The sequence below is a fragment of the Xiphias gladius genome, chromosome 6 (genome assembly GCF_016859285.1).
Source record: "Xiphias gladius isolate SHS-SW01 ecotype Sanya breed wild chromosome 6, ASM1685928v1, whole genome shotgun sequence".
Taxonomy (NCBI): domain Eukaryota; kingdom Metazoa; phylum Chordata; class Actinopteri; order Istiophoriformes; family Xiphiidae; genus Xiphias; species Xiphias gladius.
This window is the reverse complement of record NC_053405.1, coordinates 3,317,651-3,335,779: the sequence shown is the minus strand read 5'-3', so window position 1 is coordinate 3,335,779 and position 18,129 is coordinate 3,317,651. Positions and strand designations below refer to the sequence as shown.

At 50.0% G+C, this 18,129-nt stretch overlaps 1 protein-coding gene across 1 annotated transcript in view; it reads left to right on the top strand.

Moving 5' to 3' along the window:
- Positions 1–7,102: 7,102 nt before the first annotated feature.
- LOC120790683 (adenylate cyclase type 1-like) overlaps positions 7,103–18,129 on the top strand; it is a 48,770-nt gene continuing 37,743 nt past the window's right edge. Inside the window, exons 1-3 of the mRNA XM_040128470.1 lie at positions 7,103–7,849; positions 9,347–9,496; positions 13,436–13,554. Of these exons, the coding sequence (XP_039984404.1) occupies positions 7,103–7,849; positions 9,347–9,496; positions 13,436–13,554 (1,016 nt within the window). The remainder of the gene's footprint in view (positions 7,850–9,346; positions 9,497–13,435; positions 13,555–18,129) is intronic.

The window sequence follows — 18,129 nt, the reverse complement described above, 5'->3', positions numbered from 1 at the left end:
AGCAGCAGCAGCAGCAGCAGCAGCAGCAGCAGCAGCAGCAGCAGCAGCAGCAGCAGCAGCAGCAGCAGCAGCAGCAGCAGCAGCAGCAGCAGCAGCAGCAGCAGCAGCAGCAGCAGCAGCAGCAGCAGCAGCAGCAGCAGCAGCAGCAGCAGCAGCAGCAGCAGCAGCAGCAGCAGCAGCAGCAGCAGCAGCAGCAGCAGCAGCAGCAGCAGCAGCAGCAGCAGCAGCAGCAGCAGCAGCAGCAGCAGCAGCAGCAGCAGCAGCAGCAGCAGCAGCAGCAGCAGCAGCAGCAGCAGCAGCAGCAGCAGCAGCAGCAGCAGCAGCAGCAGCAGCAGCAGCAGCAGCAGCAGCAGCAGCAGCAGCAGCAGCAGCAGCAGCAGCAGCAGCAGCAGCAGCAGCAGCAGCAGCAGCAGCAGCAGCAGCAGCAGCAGCAGCAGCAGCAGCAGCAGCAGCAGCAGCAGCAGCAGCAGCAGCAGCAGCAGCAGCAGCAGCAGCAGCAGCAGCAGCAGCAGCAGCAGCAGCAGCAGCAGCAGCAGCAGCAGCAGCAGCAGCAGCAGCAGCAGCAGCAGCAGCAGCAGCAGCAGCAGCAGCAGCAGCAGCAGCAGCAGCAGCAGCAGCAGCAGCAGCAGCAGCAGCAGCAGCAGCAGCAGCAGCAGCAGCAGCAGCAGCAGCAGCAGCAGCAGCAGCAGCAGCAGCAGCAGCAGCAGCAGCAGCAGCAGCAGCAGCAGCAGCAGCAGCAGCAGCAGCAGCAGCAGCAGCAGCAGCAGCAGCAGCAGCAGCAGCAGCAGCAGCAGCAGCAGCAGCAGCAGCAGCAGCAGCAGCAGCAGCAGCAGCAGCAGCAGCAGCAGCAGCAGCAGCAGCAGCAGCAGCAGCAGCAGCAGCAGCAGCAGCAGCAGCAGCAGCAGCAGCAGCAGCAGCAGCAGCAGCAGCAGCAGCAGCAGCAGCAGCAGCAGCAGCAGCAGCAGCAGCAGCAGCAGCAGCAGCAGCAGCAGCAGCAGCAGCAGCAGCAGCAGCAGCAGCAGCAGCAGCAGCAGCAGCAGCAGCAGCAGCAGCAGCAGCAGCAGCAGCAGCAGCAGCAGCAGCAGCAGCAGCAGCAGCAGCAGCAGCAGCAGCAGCAGCAGCAGCAGCAGCAGCAGCAGCAGCAGCAGCAGCAGCAGCAGCAGCAGCAGCAGCAGCAGCAGCAGCAGCAGCAGCAGCAGCAGCAGCAGCAGCAGCAGCAGCAGCAGCAGCAGCAGCAGCAGCAGCAGCAGCAGCAGCAGCAGCAGCAGCAGCAGCAGCAGCAGCAGCAGCAGCAGCAGCAGCAGCAGCAGCAGCAGCAGCAGCAGCAGCAGCAGCAGCAGCAGCAGCAGCAGCAGCAGCAGCAGCAGCAGCAGCAGCAGCAGCAGCAGCAGCAGCAGCAGCAGCAGCAGCAGCAGCAGCAGCAGCAGCAGCAGCAGCAGCAGCAGCAGCAGCAGCAGCAGCAGCAGCAGCAGCAGCAGCAGCAGCAGCAGCAGCAGCAGCAGCAGCAGCAGCAGCAGCAGCAGCAGCAGCAGCAGCAGCAGCAGCAGCAGCAGCAGCAGCAGCAGCAGCAGCAGCAACAGCAGCAGATTGGGAAACACCTCAGCTTCGTATCAGTCACAACTACTAGCCTCTGTTGCCATGGCAACGGGGGACTGTCAGGCATCCTGGAGGGTGGGATGGTCCAAAAAATCTGCAGCTGTCACTTACTTCTGGAGAGAGAGAAATGGATCCTGTGTGCGTGTGCGTGTGTGTGTGTGTGTGTGTGTGTGAGTGTGTGTGTGTGTGTGTGTGTGTGTGTGTGTGTGTGTGTGTGTGTGTGTGTGTGTGTGTGTGTGTGTGTGTGTGTGTGTGTGTGTGTGTGTGTGTGTGTGTGTGTGTGTGTGTGTGTGTGTGTGTGTGTGTGTGTGTGTGTGTGTGTGTGTGTGTGTGTGTGTGTGTGTGTGTGTGTGTGTGTGTGTGTGTGTGTGTGTGTGTGTGTGTGTGTGTGTGTGTGTGTGTGTGTGTGTGTGTGTGTGTGTGTGTGTGTGTGTGTGTGTGTGTGTGTGTGTGTGTGTGTGTGTGTGTGTGTGTGTGTGTGTGTGTGTGTGTGTGTGTGTGTGTGTGTGTGTGTGTGTGTGTGTGTGTGTGTGTGTGTGTGTGTGTGTGTGTGTGTGTGTGTGTGTGTGTGTGTGTGTGTGTGTGTGTGTGTGTGTGTGTGTGTGTGTGTGTGTGTGTGTGTGTGTGTGTGTGTGTGTGTGTGTGTGTGTGTGTGTGTGTGTGTGTGTGTGTGTGTGTGTGTGTGTGTGTGTGTGTGTGTGTGTGTGTGTGTGTGTGTGTGTGTGTGTGTGTGTGTGTGTGTGTGTGTGTGTGTGTGTGTGTGTGTGTGTGTGTGTGTGTGTGTGTGTGTGTGTGTGTGTGTGTGTGTGTGTGTGTGTGTGTGTGTGTGTGTGTGTGTGTGTGTGTGTGTGTGTGTGTGTGTGTGTGTGTGTGTGTGTGTGTGTGTGTGTGTGTGTGTGTGTGTGTGTGTGTGTGTGTGTGTGTGTGTGTGTGTGTGTGTGTGTGTGTGTGTGTGTGTGTGTGTGTGTGTGTGTGTGTGTGTGTGTGTGTGTGTGTGTGTGTGTGTGTGTGTGTGTGTGTGTGTGTGTGTGTGTGTGTGTGTGTGTGTGTGTGTGTGTGTGTGTGTGTGTGTGTGTGTGTGTGTGTGTGTGTGTGTGTGTGTGTGTGTGTGTGTGTGTGTGTGTGTGTGTGTGTGTGTGTGTGTGTGTGTGTGTGTGTGTGTGTGTGTGTGTGTGTGTGTGTGTGTGTGTGTGTGTGTGTGTGTGTGTGTGTGTGTGTGTGTGTGTGTGTGTGTGTGTGTGTGTGTGTGTGTGTGTGTGTGTGTGTGTGTGTGTGTGTGTGTGTGTGTGTGTGTGTGTGTGTGTGTGTGTGTGTGTGTGTGTGTGTGTGTGTGTGTGTGTGTGTGTGTGTGTGTGTGTGTGTGTGTGTGTGTGTGTGTGTGTGTGTGTGTGTGTGTGTGTGTGTGTGTGTGTGTGTGTGTGTGTGTGTGTGTGTGTGTGTGTGTGTGTGTGTGTGTGTGTGTGTGTGTGTGTGTGTGTGTGTGTGTGTGTGTGTGTGTGTGTGTGTGTGTGTGTGTGTGTGTGTGTGTGTGTGTGTGTGTGTGTGTGTGTGTGTGTGTGTGTGTGTGTGTGTGTGTGTGTGTGTGTGTGTGTGTGTGTGTGTGTGTGTGTGTGTGTGTGTGTGTGTGTGTGTGTGTGTGTGTGTGTGTGTGTGTGTGTGTGTGTGTGTGTGTGTGTGTGTGTGTGTGTGTGTGTGTGTGTGTGTGTGTGTGTGTGTGTGTGTGTGTGTGTGTGTGTGTGTGTGTGTGTGTGTGTGTGTGTGTGTGTGTGTGTGTGTGTGTGTGTGTGTGTGTGTGTGTGTGTGTGTGTGTGTGTGTGAGTGTGTGTACTGTTTTCTTGAATTGCTGAATCTCATATTTATTCTGATATTATTTCTTAATTATTATATTATATTTATTTAATTTATTTATTTGTCTTCTGTTTAAATGTTTGTCAATTAGCGAATTATCATTTGACGTAGATGGTTTACAACACACTACGATGTCCTTCTGGCCTCTGCTCCGCTAGCGTCTGCAACTCAGTGCGGTCCCTCGTTTCAGCGTTTCTTTCACTGGAGTCTCTGAAACATGGGGTGTGTTCATGCGGGGGGGGGGTTTGTTTGTTTTTTAAAGCACAGCAACTACGAAGGTGATAAAAATGACTTTAGAGGAGGGTGTGGGGGAGTTTTATGGACATGGAAACCACGGTATGATGATGTAAGTACCCGCACTGCCATGGTTGGTTGGTTGGTTGGTTGGTTTTTTTTTTTCTACACTCTCAGAGTAATTGTTGTTTAACCTTTTCTAGAAACGACGGCTGCAATGGAAGCCAACGGGTCTCAGAACACGCCAGATAAATCCCAGGAACGCACTCAATCTTTTCAGAAAGCCCGACGAAGGACAGGCTGAATGAGAGACTGCAGCGGGTTACGGAGGCTGGCGGGCGTAACGCCATGACTCGGGCGCTCTCTAACGACTTATTCATAACTCCTCCTCCTTGACAAAATAAATGAAGAAAATGTAGGATCCTCCACTACCTGTATATAATTACTAAATACTGGGCTGAAACAAAGGGTTACCATTAGTTGACGTCCGTCTGTGGTTGACAGCGGTTTTTCTCGGATGCTTAGGGAAATTCTAAATCTCTGACTTTTTCCAAGTAGCGCTAATGAAGGTTTTCTCACATGCTGTCTCAGGGTGGGGCCATCCCACTCTCTCAGCTCGAGGTCTTGGTACGGTGGGCGGCAGAGAGGGGACTCTCATGAGGGACGCATCTTCGCAGCATGTCAACCGTAGTCCATGACGGGGTTTACAGACACGTCTGGAGCTTAAAGTCACGGGACTAGCTGTGAGACGGCGCCGGGACCTCAGAACCAGAGCCTGTGAGGTCGTTTCGTTAGCGTGTTAGCGGGGACCGCTGGACAAAATCTTACGGGGGTCGGATTCTCTTTTCTTCTTACTGTTGTGATATCGACTCTGCAGACTATTGATTTAAAACGCGCCGGACGGTAGTGAATATTGACCACATAGTAATTGAGTGTGTACATGTAGAGACTTTTTGTTTTCGAGGGCCCAAAGTGCTTCACATTGACCTCTTCATTGACGAAGCCAGTCCATTGACTTCCACGCAGGTCTCGGTCATCTGAGGCACACGTGCGACAAAAGAACAAGGTCACTGGTCAGGGCACAGAAAACCCTTGCTTGCCTCCTGAAGCCGTTTTAGATTTCAAAAGCCTGTTGTCTTTGGCTTCCTGTCGGATCAGACGGTTTGAGACGGACGTAGAGCTGTGAGGGGGGAGGGGGGCATCACACAGCCCCCACGTTCCTGGTAAAAAACACATTTCGATCCAGCTGACAAATGGTTATGTCCTGTGCTGGCACTGTTTCTGGGTGAAGCATTGGGGCCAAGGCCCTGGACCCCCGGGGGCCCCGAACCCCTGGAAGTTTACTGTCCCTTGGTAGTAATTTGTTTAACTGTGCTTTCCTTTGGGAATATCGAAATCTAGGAAATGAGGTTCCGTCTTGAAGAGTCTTCCTGGGTCAAAATCTCGTCAGTATTTCAGCCGACACCGGAGCATATTCCCCGCACGGATGGGGCCATGACTTATTCCAGCACAGGAGTAGCGTACGCAGAGATGGGGGGGGGGTGTTAAAAGGGGGCTCACAGTTTATCTAGCCCCCACCCCCACCGGTTAATCTGGTCATCCATATGCCTGTAAACCAAAAAGGCTCTGGAGAGAGTGTTAGATCGATAGATTCCCGCCACGTGCTCGCGACCTAAATCCGAGGCCTCGCGACGTTGGAGTCGGGAGGGTGACAGGAGACAACAGGATGCACGTGAACGCATGGGATCATTGACATGCACGTAAACGCTCTCCGTTGTGAATCGTCTGTCCCCGGATATCCCGGATAACCTCCGCTGCAAACTGCATCCGCATATTTCACACACGTCGGCGTCACAAAGCCTCCTCTCGTGTGTCGCGTTTTCCCGCTGCCTTCTCCCGCCATGTGCCTCTGCTGCTACAGTTGATGCTACTTTGCCGGTGTTTATCTCTCCGTGCTGCCCGTGTGTGTGTGTGTGTGTGGGGGGGGGGGGGTCTTTTTCTCTCAAGTAGGGCCCGTCCCGTCGGCGTCTGCTCCGCAACCTACCGAATTTCAACTTGAGGTGAAAACTCACATTATTCTCCGACCAAATACCCGGCGGGGCGCCGACAGGCTTCGCGCGGACGTACCGATGAGCACTTTCCGTTTCGCGTGACTTGTGCCCCCGAATCTCCCTGCTCGTTCTGTTCCCTATAAAATGACACCGATCACCTTCCGTAGACTTCCTTTTCCTTACTTCTCACATTCTCCCACATCTTCATCCGCGGTCCTGCTCAACGATCCCCGTTGAAATCCGTCGGTTGTCGTGTCCTCCTCCTCCTCCGGCGACGCTGAGCTACATTTTCCACCGATTTACCTTTTATTCCATCAGCGTTTTGCTCCGCAGCGAACCGCTTTATCCTCGTGGGTTGTTTTTAAGTTTTTTTTTAGTTTTTTTTTTATCTCACGTTGAAGGACCAACAGCGTGTAGTACAAAAGCCTGCTCCAAATCTGCCAATGTGCGTCCAACAGGCCTCAACCGTAACAACGGTCCATCACATTTTAAGATGCTCGTCAGTGCCTCACCCCCCTGCAGGACTGTTGGGTATCTAACGTTTTTCTTTTCTTTTCTTCTCCCCTCTTCTTGTTCATTCTCGGCACTTGAGTCTGCAATAAAATATATATCTATCTATATATGAGGGGGAAGAGATGCGGGAAAGACCAAATTGTTGCTACACCGGAGCATCCGCCGGTGCAGCCGGTCTATTTTTAGCCGGGAACTACATCAGCTCCGACTGCGGACACTGTGAGGGGAAATCACCAGCGCCGTGCTGCTGCCGCCTTCAAGCCAACCACTGACATTTCACCGAGGCGAATTAAAAGCGGGAGGACACGCAGTCGACTATAATATTTACTGTGTGTGTGTGTGTGAGAGAGAGAGAGCGAGAGCTGCGTGTCTCGGGAGCGAGGGGAAGGCAGAAAGTACAAACAGGGAAAGGATAGTACATTTTATTTCGTTTTTTTTAATGTGATCAGGGCTGCTCCGTCGTGAGGTGTTGTCGTTATCAACGTGCGCAAGCGTGATCCCTCCTATGAGTCCTGTTGGGGCGCAGGATCACCGGGAACCCAGTCTGAGGCACCGCAGGTGGTCCGGGGGAGAGAGAGAGAGAGACGGGAGGGGGCGGGGGCGGGGGGGGCGTGCTGCACATTGGTCGGGCTACTTTTCTGACGACACACCAACAATCGTCAACCTGTGGATAGAGCGCGTGCGGTGCTCCGTCGCCTCCTCCGCTGCCGCCGCGCTCTCCCCTCTTACACGGAGCCCGACCCTCGGACGTCCAGGACGCATGCACCGGGAGAGGGTGCCGGTTCGACTCCCCAACGGAGGAGACGGAGCGAAAAGTTGAGGGGCTCGCGCGCCGCTCCCGCTTCATGAATGGCCGGAACATGGAGGAGGTGCCACTGGAAAGAGTCAAGACCCGGCGGAGGAAGGGTCACTGCCCGGCCGGTGCACCCCTGGGCGCCATCGCCTGCGAGGACGAGTTCAACAGCCAGGAGCTGGAGGCGCTCTTCCAGAACTACAACCTGAAGCTGGAGCAGACCGCCACCCTCAAAGCGCTGGCGGTGCTCATCGTGGCCGCGTCGTCGCTGTCTCTGGTGGAGCTGCTGTCCAGCCCGCGTCTCACCTTGTCCAAGGGCTCCTACCCGGTGCACTGCGTGGTGTTCCTGTCGCTGTTTATCGTCACCAACGTCAAGTACCTGCAGGTGACGCAGCTGCAGCAGATCGCGAAGCTGGCCCTGTTGTTCAGCTTCACCTTCGCGCTGCTCTGCTGCCCGTTCCCGCTGGCGCTCGGCACGTCGGAGCCGGTGAGCGCCGCTGCCCCTGAGCAAGGCGTGTGGCAGCTCATGCTCGTCACCCTCGTGGCTTACGTGCTGCTGCCGGTGCGGACGCTGATGGCCGTGCTGTTCGGGGTGATGCTGGCCGCGTCCCACTTCATTGTCATAGCGACGTCGGTCACGGGGAGGAAACAGAGGCTGTGGAGACCGGTAAGTGTCCGCGTCTGCATCCCGGTCAGCTCTCCGGTCACTGCTGCCGTCCGCCTTAGACAGCAGCCGCGTTTTTCACTCCAGCCGTCGTCATGTAGAACAGGCAGTGGGGACGCGTCGCCCCTTCCCTCGGCAACGGGAGTCCAGGTACCGCCGAGCCAACTTCCCCAGTGTAGGAGTCCGCAGTTGCACCGGGAAGCCCCCGGCTGGGCTGTGAAAAGTACCTGCACGAACGCAGAGCGATGCCGAGAGGCGGCATTCCGGCCCATCCGAGAGGGGGCCGAGGCACCCAGGCTGATCGATTTCGGCCCCGGGATGCTGCAGTGGCAGAACTGGAGACGGGCAGAAAGTTTCAGTCCCCGCGCACCGGTGTAATGAAGCGGGCGAGGAGCTGTCCAGCTGCCCGGTGCTGAATCCTCTGCAGAGCCTCGCGCGCGCGTTGCTGGCGACGCCGGGCCGGTCCTCGTGCCCAGGTCGTGGGTAGAAGCAGAGAGATTCTAGTCCTTAGGATGCATTTTGTTTGTCTGTTTGTTTTTAAAGGTCGCGTTTCCATCTTAATTTTCATCAGAAGGTGGTTCCGAACCCTTCTGGCTATGAAGCCGTGTCCGCTTGGGACCCCTTCTCAGAGGCTGGATTGTTTTTTATTCAAATCTAAAATGATCCACGAGCAAAAAGCACGGATTAGAAAAAAAAGTCAGAAAAATGAATGGGATTTTGTGTGGCAGAAACATATATTTTTATTCCGCTTTTCAACCCTGTTTACTCAGGACATCTGTCAGGTTTCGAACCACAGAAGAAAAAAAAAAAATACCTGAGAGTAAGAAAAAAAAAAAAAAGATTCATATTGGTCCATGGTAGTAATACACTAAAGGATAGTAGCCCCCTGAAACAAAGCGACCAGCAGACGTGACCAGTTCAACCAAAGGATGATCTTTTTCTCTGTTTTTATTTTCAGAGGCCTGAGGAGGTAAAATGACCAAGTAATTTACTTTAAAAAAGAGAAAAAAAAGGTAAAGATAGGAGGAAAAAATGACCAAAACTTTGAAGCAATAAGGAATAAGACATGCAGCATGACCCCCAGGTTAAGGAACAACTGCACGGAACCTGCACGTGTTTTCTCCCTTTGTTTTTGCTCACTAGTTACAGTGCGAGCCGAAGTCAAGACCTGTTATGTTTATGCGGCGGTGCCTCGCCGGCCACAATACGGAGGACATCTCGTCCGTCCGTCCGTCCGTGCTGGACTTCCAGTGTTTCTCTGACCTTTCACCTCTGACCTTTCCCGGATTGACGACACTGAGAGGCCACAGAGTTCATCCACCAAATTAAGTGTCCGGCAGGATCCATAGTCTCTGATCCCTAATCAATAACGCGCTTCTTCTGCCATGCCATCCCCCCCCGTGTGGCTTTCGTTGTTTAAGTCACACCCAGAATTCATGTTGTAATCCACGCGCTGGCCTCGATGTCTGTCGTTCAGTCCATCCTATGGATTAATCGAGGATTGTGACGTCTAATCTAGCCAGGATGTATGATTGCACTCATGGAACGCACATGTGGCCACGCGTGTTCCTCCGGGCTCACGCTGCCCACGCGGTGATGTAGACGCCGCCGGCCCCGTTTGGCATGTCTGTTCTTGTTTGTGTGCAGCTGGTGGCCAACGCGGTGCTGTTCACCAGCGTCAACTTGTCGGGGGTGTTTGTGAGGATTCTTACCGAGCGCGCCCAGAGGAAAGTCTTCCTGCAAGCCCGCGGCTGCATCGAGGAGAGGCTGAGGCTCGAGGATGAGAACGAGAAGCAGGTGAGGCGAGACTCTGCCCGCACGCAGACGCAGGAAGGGATGCGGGGAAAACGGGGAAAAACGAGCGCGAGGCGACGGATCGCACCCGCACAGTTCACGCCGCCTTGAGCGCCTGTGTTGGTGAAATCCTCGCAGTCTGTTGAGAAGTTTGTTTTTTTTTCCTCTTCTTTTCCTTTCTTTTTTTTTTTTTTAAAGTTTCAGGTGCCAATGTATTCCAGCAACCTGCCCACAGGCAGGCAGTAACTATGACAGCAGCTATTTAAGGAAAGAACAATTACTGTGGCATGTGCGCCCAGCGCCACACTTTCCAACCCCCCCCCCCGCACTCCGCGCACACACCTACATGCAGCCATTTAACTAGGCAACAATCAGGCCACTTTAACACGCGGAAACACTGGGTTGTGCACCGCACCCTCCTCACCCGCCATGTGCATGAAACCCACCTGCACCCGTTGCTGAACAGAGAATTAATGATCCCATGTGTAGAATGCGTCCGTACACGTGTCGGCTCCGTATACACAACGCCGGTGAGCGCACACGCACACTTAGCACCTGCGCTTTGTAGATTAGATGATGATGTGCTGCGTTCTCCCCAGCAGTAGCAGGCTCCCTTCTGACAGGTAATTACACAAGCAGATTGCTTCCGTGGCCTCGCTACTCTCAGTAAAGGTCACAGTTTATCTGGGTGAGAGAAACACACGCGGACCCCTGATTCCCATCTTCCGCTGCTGCTGATGAGCCCACGGACGAAAACTCTCCGGTTCGAATTTCGCCCGTCAGACAGGTCGCCGGTTGTCATGCGGGTCTCTGCTCCGGCTTTCAGCTCTGAGCGCCGGGTCCGTGGGTCGCATCGATTCCCGAACACGTGTGGGCTGTGTGCCGTACGTCTGGGTGGGAAATTGACTTCTCGGCTCAATAGCAATCTCGGAGCCCGGAGGCAATGCCTAGTTTCCTCTTGACTCGTGTGAAGCAGGAAACCCTCAGCGGGGCAATAAAAACCACAACGCAACCTCTGTTCCACGTGTGACGTTATTCTAAAACCTGTAATGACATCTCCACTAAGTCCTCATATGGAAATGGCAAAACGGGTGACCCGCTTATGTAACTGCAGCCTTCATCAGCAGATGTACCGGGGTTTCTAGGGCTTCTCCTCCATGTTCGCTTAAGATTTGAATCTCCGACCGTGGAAAGTAGTTTGACAAAACCATTTCTCAGTGTTGTCCCGAACGTCTTCCCAAAATGGTGGAGCAAGAGCAAATCCTCTCTTCACTGTACATCTGCAGCTCAGGGAGACTCTCAGGGACTGATTCCGTCCATGTGGCAGTAAAAGCCACTAAGCTTCCCTCTCACTTGTTGTTTATATTCCTCCTTATCCAGGAGGATCTGTAACCATTAGGGTGAGGTAATAATACAACATATGTGCCGTGTCGCGAAATGATAGAAATTCTTCAAAGATCCTCCCAAACCTTTCATACCGAGCTAGTTACCACTTTTATTGTCTGGCCGAGTGAATAATGTTGCAGGTCAACATGCGGATCGATTTATGGAAGAACTGGATTTTAAATTTTGCGTCAATATGATGAAGTTCTTTGATTTGCCAGTTGTATAATTCGCTGGATCAGCCAAAGACAGACTTTGCAATCTGATTATTTTATCCATAATAATATCTTTAAAAGAATTTCAGCTAAATTGACCTTGAGGATGTACAGTATATTAGCACAGAGCAGATTTTATCCATGTGTCGGACTCGTAGTAGCAGCGAGTTATACTACATGTCATTATGCGGAGTTCTTCTCTGTTCCTGTTGCTTTTCTATTTTGGTTTGGATTTCACAAACAAGTGCTACATGTTAATTTGACTGCGCTATTGTTGCCTTCTCGTGACGAGAACAAGTTTAAAGAAAGAAGAAACTTCTCCTTCCCCTGACTGAGTTCTAGTTTTCCACTTTGTGCAAGCGAGTTTGATTTCTTCAGTTTCGAATTGTTCACGTCAAAGATGCAACGTTTTTCTGGGAATTTTGCCTCCTTGTAAAACCGCAGCTTGGGGAAATCTGTGTATTAATGTGGGGCAAAATGATCCAGTGGTACTTTAGTAAACCGCCATGAGAAGAGCCAGAGTTGAGTAAAGTGAATTGAGCCTGGGACAGATCAGAGATACTGGAATCATTCATGTGCGACTATAAGATGTTCAGGGAAGACGACCAAACCTTCAGACTTTGGTTATCATGATTTCCACGGCTGACACACACACACGTGCATAAGCGCAAAAAGCTGAAACACGAGCACATGCGGACAGACACGCACTGAGGCACGCTTTCCACACACGTCCTCCATCGGTCCTCAGGTTAGCTTCTTATCTGCGGGAGAGGAGCAGTTGTGTGAATGGATGTATAATGTGAAACCGTGTCGGAGGGAGACACAGGAGAGCCCCGGCTGCTTCCATAACCCGGTCCCCTGACAGCAGAGCAGCCCCGATGATTCATTGAGCATTCACGACCGTTTGACATCCTGCTAGCGTTTCAAGCGGTTTTCGTGCTGCTGCAACCGAGACTCCTCTCACACACACACACACACACACACACACAAATTCGCTGATCTAGGTGGATGCTACTTGAGGCTCCTGCTGAAAGGATTAGTTGATTCATCGATTCGATTTGAAGACTGAACCGACAACAGTTGCGACGAGGGATTCCTTCATCAAGCGCGTTTTCAGTCTAGTATCCCCACGAATTACATTCATATCGTACGACTCTGCCCCTCGCAGTTCGTGCCCAGTGCCAACGCAGGAACTAACCTTAACCTAGCGCTTTAGTTGACCAATCCAACAACAACCGTAGTTTATCGGCCACAACCGCAATTTTTTCCCTGACCTAGACCATATCTTAGTCGCCACGCGCAGATACTGAGAATTTTCAAAACATTGCAGTAGATGTAAAAAAAATAAAAAAATAAAAAAATTTACTAAATATAATCTGCGTTTTTGCAGAATCAACCAGTATCAGTGTTCATCGGTGGTGATAAGGTTCAAGGTTTTGCTGTTTTTTCACTGTTTCACACGATTATAAAATGAATCTCTTGGGGTTTTGGACTGTCAGTCAGACAAAAACAAGTAATTTAACACTCACTTTGGAATCCGGGAACTTGTAATTCAATTTAGGTTTTTTTAGATTAAACTATCAATGAAATAATAGAACAGATACAGACAGATTGATTATCCAACCTGAAGCCGTAACTCTTTGTGGTCTACACATTAATTAATTCCAATACATTCAGTTTTTGCAGCCTCAGTTTTTATTCAGCTTAGGGCTGCAACTAACAATTACTTTCTGTATCGATTAATTTTTAGGTATTTTCTTCATGGTTTGGTCCAGAAAATGTCAGGAAATTGTGAAAAAAAATGCCTGTCACAATTTAGCAAAACCCTAGATCACACCATCGAATTGCTTGTCGTGGTCAGCAAACAGTCCTAAACACAAAGACAAAGAAAAGCAGCCAATCTTCACGTGATCGATAGATTAATCACTTGACCGACTGAGCATCTCAGTATGAAATTAGTTTAAAATGATGTAAAACCGAAAAAAAAAAAAAATCAAATCTGCACATTTTTGAGGCTTGAGTCAGTGAATGTTTGATAATTTTTGCTTAAAAAAACGGGTTCAAAGATCAGTAGATTAGAAAAACGTATGATTAGCGTCATTGTTTCAGCCCCGCAGGAAGTAGTGTTTTCACTCCTTGTGGCTAAGAACACGAGCAGCGTCTTACGTCTTTGCTCCACATTCTGTGTTTTGATGTTTCCATGAAGGTATGGAGCAGTTTGCTTATATTCGTTTGCTTCTGCCCGCGTGAACACAAACACACAGCGTGCGCACTGATGTCCACGTCCGCCCGGTACAAACTTCTAACGCTGCTGTCTCCTCTGTTTTAACCCCTCCCTCCTCAGGAGCGTCTGCTAATGAGTCTACTGCCCAGGAATGTTGCCATGGAGATGAAGGAGGACTTCCTGAAGCCGCCTGAGAGGATCTTTCACAAGATCTACATCCAACGTCATGACAATGTCAGGTATGTGGGTGTCATGACAACCGAGGAACCGCAGAGGTGCGCGGAGGGGCCGGTCTGTTTTGATCCAGGTGTCGCCCGCTGTGACGTCGAGGTCGAGAATAGAAGGAAGAGCAATTAAGATAAGCCATTAACGCCGATGCAATCAAACTATGTGAAGGTTAGAAAGAGGAAAGGGACGGAGCTCTGCTGCCACAACAAGCAGATTTGAAAATGGCCGTCCCGTTTGTGGCGGTGGTGGTGTTGCAGACAGATTTTTGCATCTGGGTCAGACGTGTATGAAACAACAGAGTGACTGTAATATTATCCAATGATCAAATATTAACCCCCTGAGAAAGTGGTTTTGTTAGAAGCTCAATAGCTTGCTAGCTTTTTTTTTTCTGGAGCTTTCCTCTCATCATTTCATCAGTGGAATTATCAGTCAGATGCAAACTACTACTTCCAAGGTTGAGAGTGAACTTTAATCCTCAGGTATTTTCTTTTTTTGAGACAAATTGGGAGGATTTCTGTACGTCAGTAAAGCGTACTGGTGACACCGAACCACCAAAAGGCATTCGGTTCTCGGCACCGAACCACCAGCTACAACTAAACAGGCTGTTCGTGGCGTTTGCTCAGAAGCTACTGTGATTGGCTGCCAATACTTTTGGCCCTGCCATCTTTTCATGATGATTTCATCCCATCCACTGACAAGAAGCAGCTTGATGGTTCTACGGCGCTTACTGTGAATAATACATTTGAGGACAACATCGTCACAACATGATTAGATCGTTTTTTTGTTTTCGTGGAGTCCGAATAGTGAAAAGCTGCAAAAAGAAATTCTCATTCCCATGCGAGGTTCGGAAAAACCTCGCATGGTGCAACGATTTGTCAACTAATCTATTTTCTGGAAGAAAGCTGAGTGTTTAAGGCGTTTATCAGCGTCAAATGCCAAACACTTGCCATTTCCAGCACCTCAGATGCTTTTCTCTGTTTTATGTCATTGTGAACCGAGTATCTTTGGGTGTTGGAGTGTTGATCAAGACAAAACAAGCAGTCTGCAGTTGTCCCCTTGGGCTCTGGGAAATTGTGATTGACATTTTTCACTATTTTCCCACATTTTATAGAAGTAAATAAACAATAAACCAATTATTCATGAAGTAATCGACAGGTTGATAGTGAAAATTATTTTGTGTCGCAGCCCTACTGTACGTAAGTTGATTGCCAGAAATCAGCTATTAATCAGCTATTCTGCTAAGCGATTGTTGAATTCATTTAATAAGCAAGTGCCATGACTGTTGCTCACACACACAAAAACGACTTGAGGAAGTTCCCTCTGGTTCTGACCATTTTTTTCCACATTTTATAGAGTAAACAGCGAATTCATTAACTGATTAGTTGAAAAAAATAAATGATCAGCAGTCAGTAATGAAAACAGTCATTATCTGCAGCCCTATCCTTGTGAATTTATCAGCCTATTCAGCAGCCACCTCTACTGCACTTGTAATGAAGAAAATATTGGAGAGCGTGAGAACCTGGCCCTGACTTTGAGCTGATTACATTCCAACGAGGCGGTAAAGAGAAACGGAGAGCTGCATCAGTGTGGGAGTGGAGGGCTGGGTAGCGTGTCAACAGCACTCCTGTCAAGAGACAATCCTCTCCACTCTCCCCGTCTGTCTGCCTGTCTGCCTGCCCGGCTCCCCCACTCACCCGCGGCTCGGGAACATCACCGCCCGTTTACCGGCCCTTGCTGCTGCACCGGCGCTCGGGCAAACATCGCGCCTGCTGCACCCGGTGAGCCGGCTCCCGCTCGTCTCCGGGGAGCTGCTACAAACGCTCCACACGAACGAATGATGGTTAAAAAAAAACCAACCAAACAAACAGGAGCTCCGTGTTGCCGAGCAGGGGCGTGACGTCTCCCTGATCCGGGCCCTCTTTGATGTGGCCCCGAGAACGTTTGATCGCACACCTATTTAGCTCTGCCGCCGCTCTGCTCTCCCCTCCCCCTCTGCCCTCCTCCTGCCTTCTCCTCCTCACCCACCACACCACCAGCACGACCTGCAGCACGGCGCCATTCAAAGACAAATCACACAACAGAGCTCCTCTGTCGAGCAGCAGTCGTGATCCCGGCTTTGCATACATCAGGGCCCCCGAGCGACTATACTGTGCTGCCAGAAAGAGAAACAGCAAGTCAGTCACGATGCAGAGGAAAGGGTCTCTGCGTGCAACTGGCAGGGGTGCAAACTCCTGACAAAGATACAAAGGGTGTGTGTGTGTGTGTGTGTGTAGGGGGGGGGGTTTGGTCAGTTAAAATCCAGGGTTTAGATATGACGTTTATGAATTAATTTCACAACCACTACAGCTCAAAGAAAAACTGTCACAAGGTCATTTCTATTCAGCTTGTGCAGTTTTCAGTGAGCTTGGCCTTTGTTCCCTTCTCAGGCGACATAATTAGGCTACTACCACATCCAAAGTAACATAGGTCCATTTGAGCTAAGTGTGTACGTCGTTTCCTCATGAATTAGTCTCATTTTCCAAAAGAAATCGAAAGGCAAATTGTTTAAATATGTCGTGGTTATGGCATCATTAGCCTTGCTAATATTATCTTAGCATAAAGAAAGTGGAACCATCAGGGGCGAACGTTGAGGTTAAGTTTGCACTTTGTCCGAGGATCTCAACTTATGTTGTAATCGCTGGCAAAATGGTAACGTCAGTAACGTTACAGGAGTATTCCCAGAGCCCTAACGTCAGTAACGTTGTCCCAGGTGGAACGATTGCGCGAGCTAACGTTAGACTCCATGAAAATAACCCAACGTTACATACAAACTGTGACGGCTAGTGTTCGCTAAATCAAAACAACCCAACCTTAGACTGGTAATTAACAGTCCAAAGGTTGACATATCGTCATATAAGCCAATTAAGGTTATCATAACACTACTGTAAGAGAGTCTTACCTCAAAGCACGTGGGCAGTCAAAAACTGACCTCCCAGAGACGGCCCTCTTCAGTCTTCACTCTTTCTCAGGTGCATTAGTTTGTTTGTTTTTTGTTTTTGTCTTTTTTTGACAACTCAGAAGGTTTGTTTCTCATTTCATTCAACATGACTCCGTCCTCACAGACCCAGACCCCCAAAATATGAACCAAAATGTGCCCCTGGCACTTTGTATGGAAAAATGTCAAGTACTTAAAGCTGCCGTTGAATGCCAGGTCAGATTCATCTTGTTTAGCCATTCTGTGATCAGAGGACTCCGGATTTAAAGCAAGATTTTGCCCATTTCAGACAATTTTACTGAGGCAGACTTCACGTATGGCTGCTGATGTCTGGACTAGATTCCTAACCAACTTTTAGCAGTTGTGGAGAAAACATGACACACTTGAAGTACAGCTGAGGCTGATGGGAATGTCAGTGGTTTTGGCAGGTATTCATAAACCAAAGTATTCGACAATTTAAAATTTTGACCTGATGATGGTGCTAGATGAAAAGTTAAGGGATCAACAAAGTGATTACAAATCACCCCGTGGGGAACATGAATATCTGAACCAAATTTCATGGCCATCCCTCCCGTAGTAGTTGAGACATTTGACTCAAAACCACGAATGTAAACCTCATGGTGGCACGAGAGAAAAAGTCAAGGGGATCACCAAAGTTAACAGGATCCATCACCTGGGAACCATGAATGTCTGTACAGATTTTCATGACAATCCATAAAATATTTGTTGATATATTTCTGTGTGCACCAAAGTGGCGTATCTACTGACCGACAGACTAAAAAACAATCACGTGATCAAGTGAAGCACAGAAGTTCATTCTTGACCTTGAAGGCAGCAGTTTGAGCTTTCCACGACATCTTAATGTCGTGGAAAAATAGCTCATATAACTCAGATAACCCAACGGAGCCATTCTCCACGACAGCTGAGTAAATTCCATCCACTGAGAAAGACCATGAGATGTGAGCGACAATGTCAGAAAAAAAGCTAGTACGTGGTTAAGTAGTTTTTTTTGTGTGCGTCTGTGTGTGTTTGTTTGTTTTGTCATTTCTAATGGTTTTTATCCTACGCACAGGAGCGTCAGATTAGAAAATGCACAAGTGAGTTTTGGAAGACGATGACAAAAAAAGGTATTTGTTGCTAAGACTCGTCTTTTTCCGCGTTGTTTTTTTGTTTTTGTTTTGTTTTTTTTGTTAAATGAAATTGGCCGTTTTGCAGTGAAATCCATGAATTTCACAAATTAGCCAGCTCTACTCGGAACCCAGGTTGGGATGCCTTTACTTCACAGGGAAGAGTAATTTTTTTTGGACTGAGAGTCAATAAGATCCGTAACATCTTGTTTTGCTTCCATCTGGCCTGCCTCTGAGCAAATGAATGCGGGGCTAAGTAGCTTTCAGCACCTTCCTCAACCCCACTTCAGCAGCTAGCCAGCAGCAGGCAATTTAGCTCTGTAATTGATTTAGTGGTTGGCCCAAAAGACGCTTTCACTTATCAGGGATTGGATTATGGTACTTGCCGCTTGCTTCACTTTTGATCTCCATTAGCCAATTTACCTGTGGGTATTTTGTGCCAGAAAGGGGAGGAAAAATACTGTCCGGTGCAGTTAAACTACCCC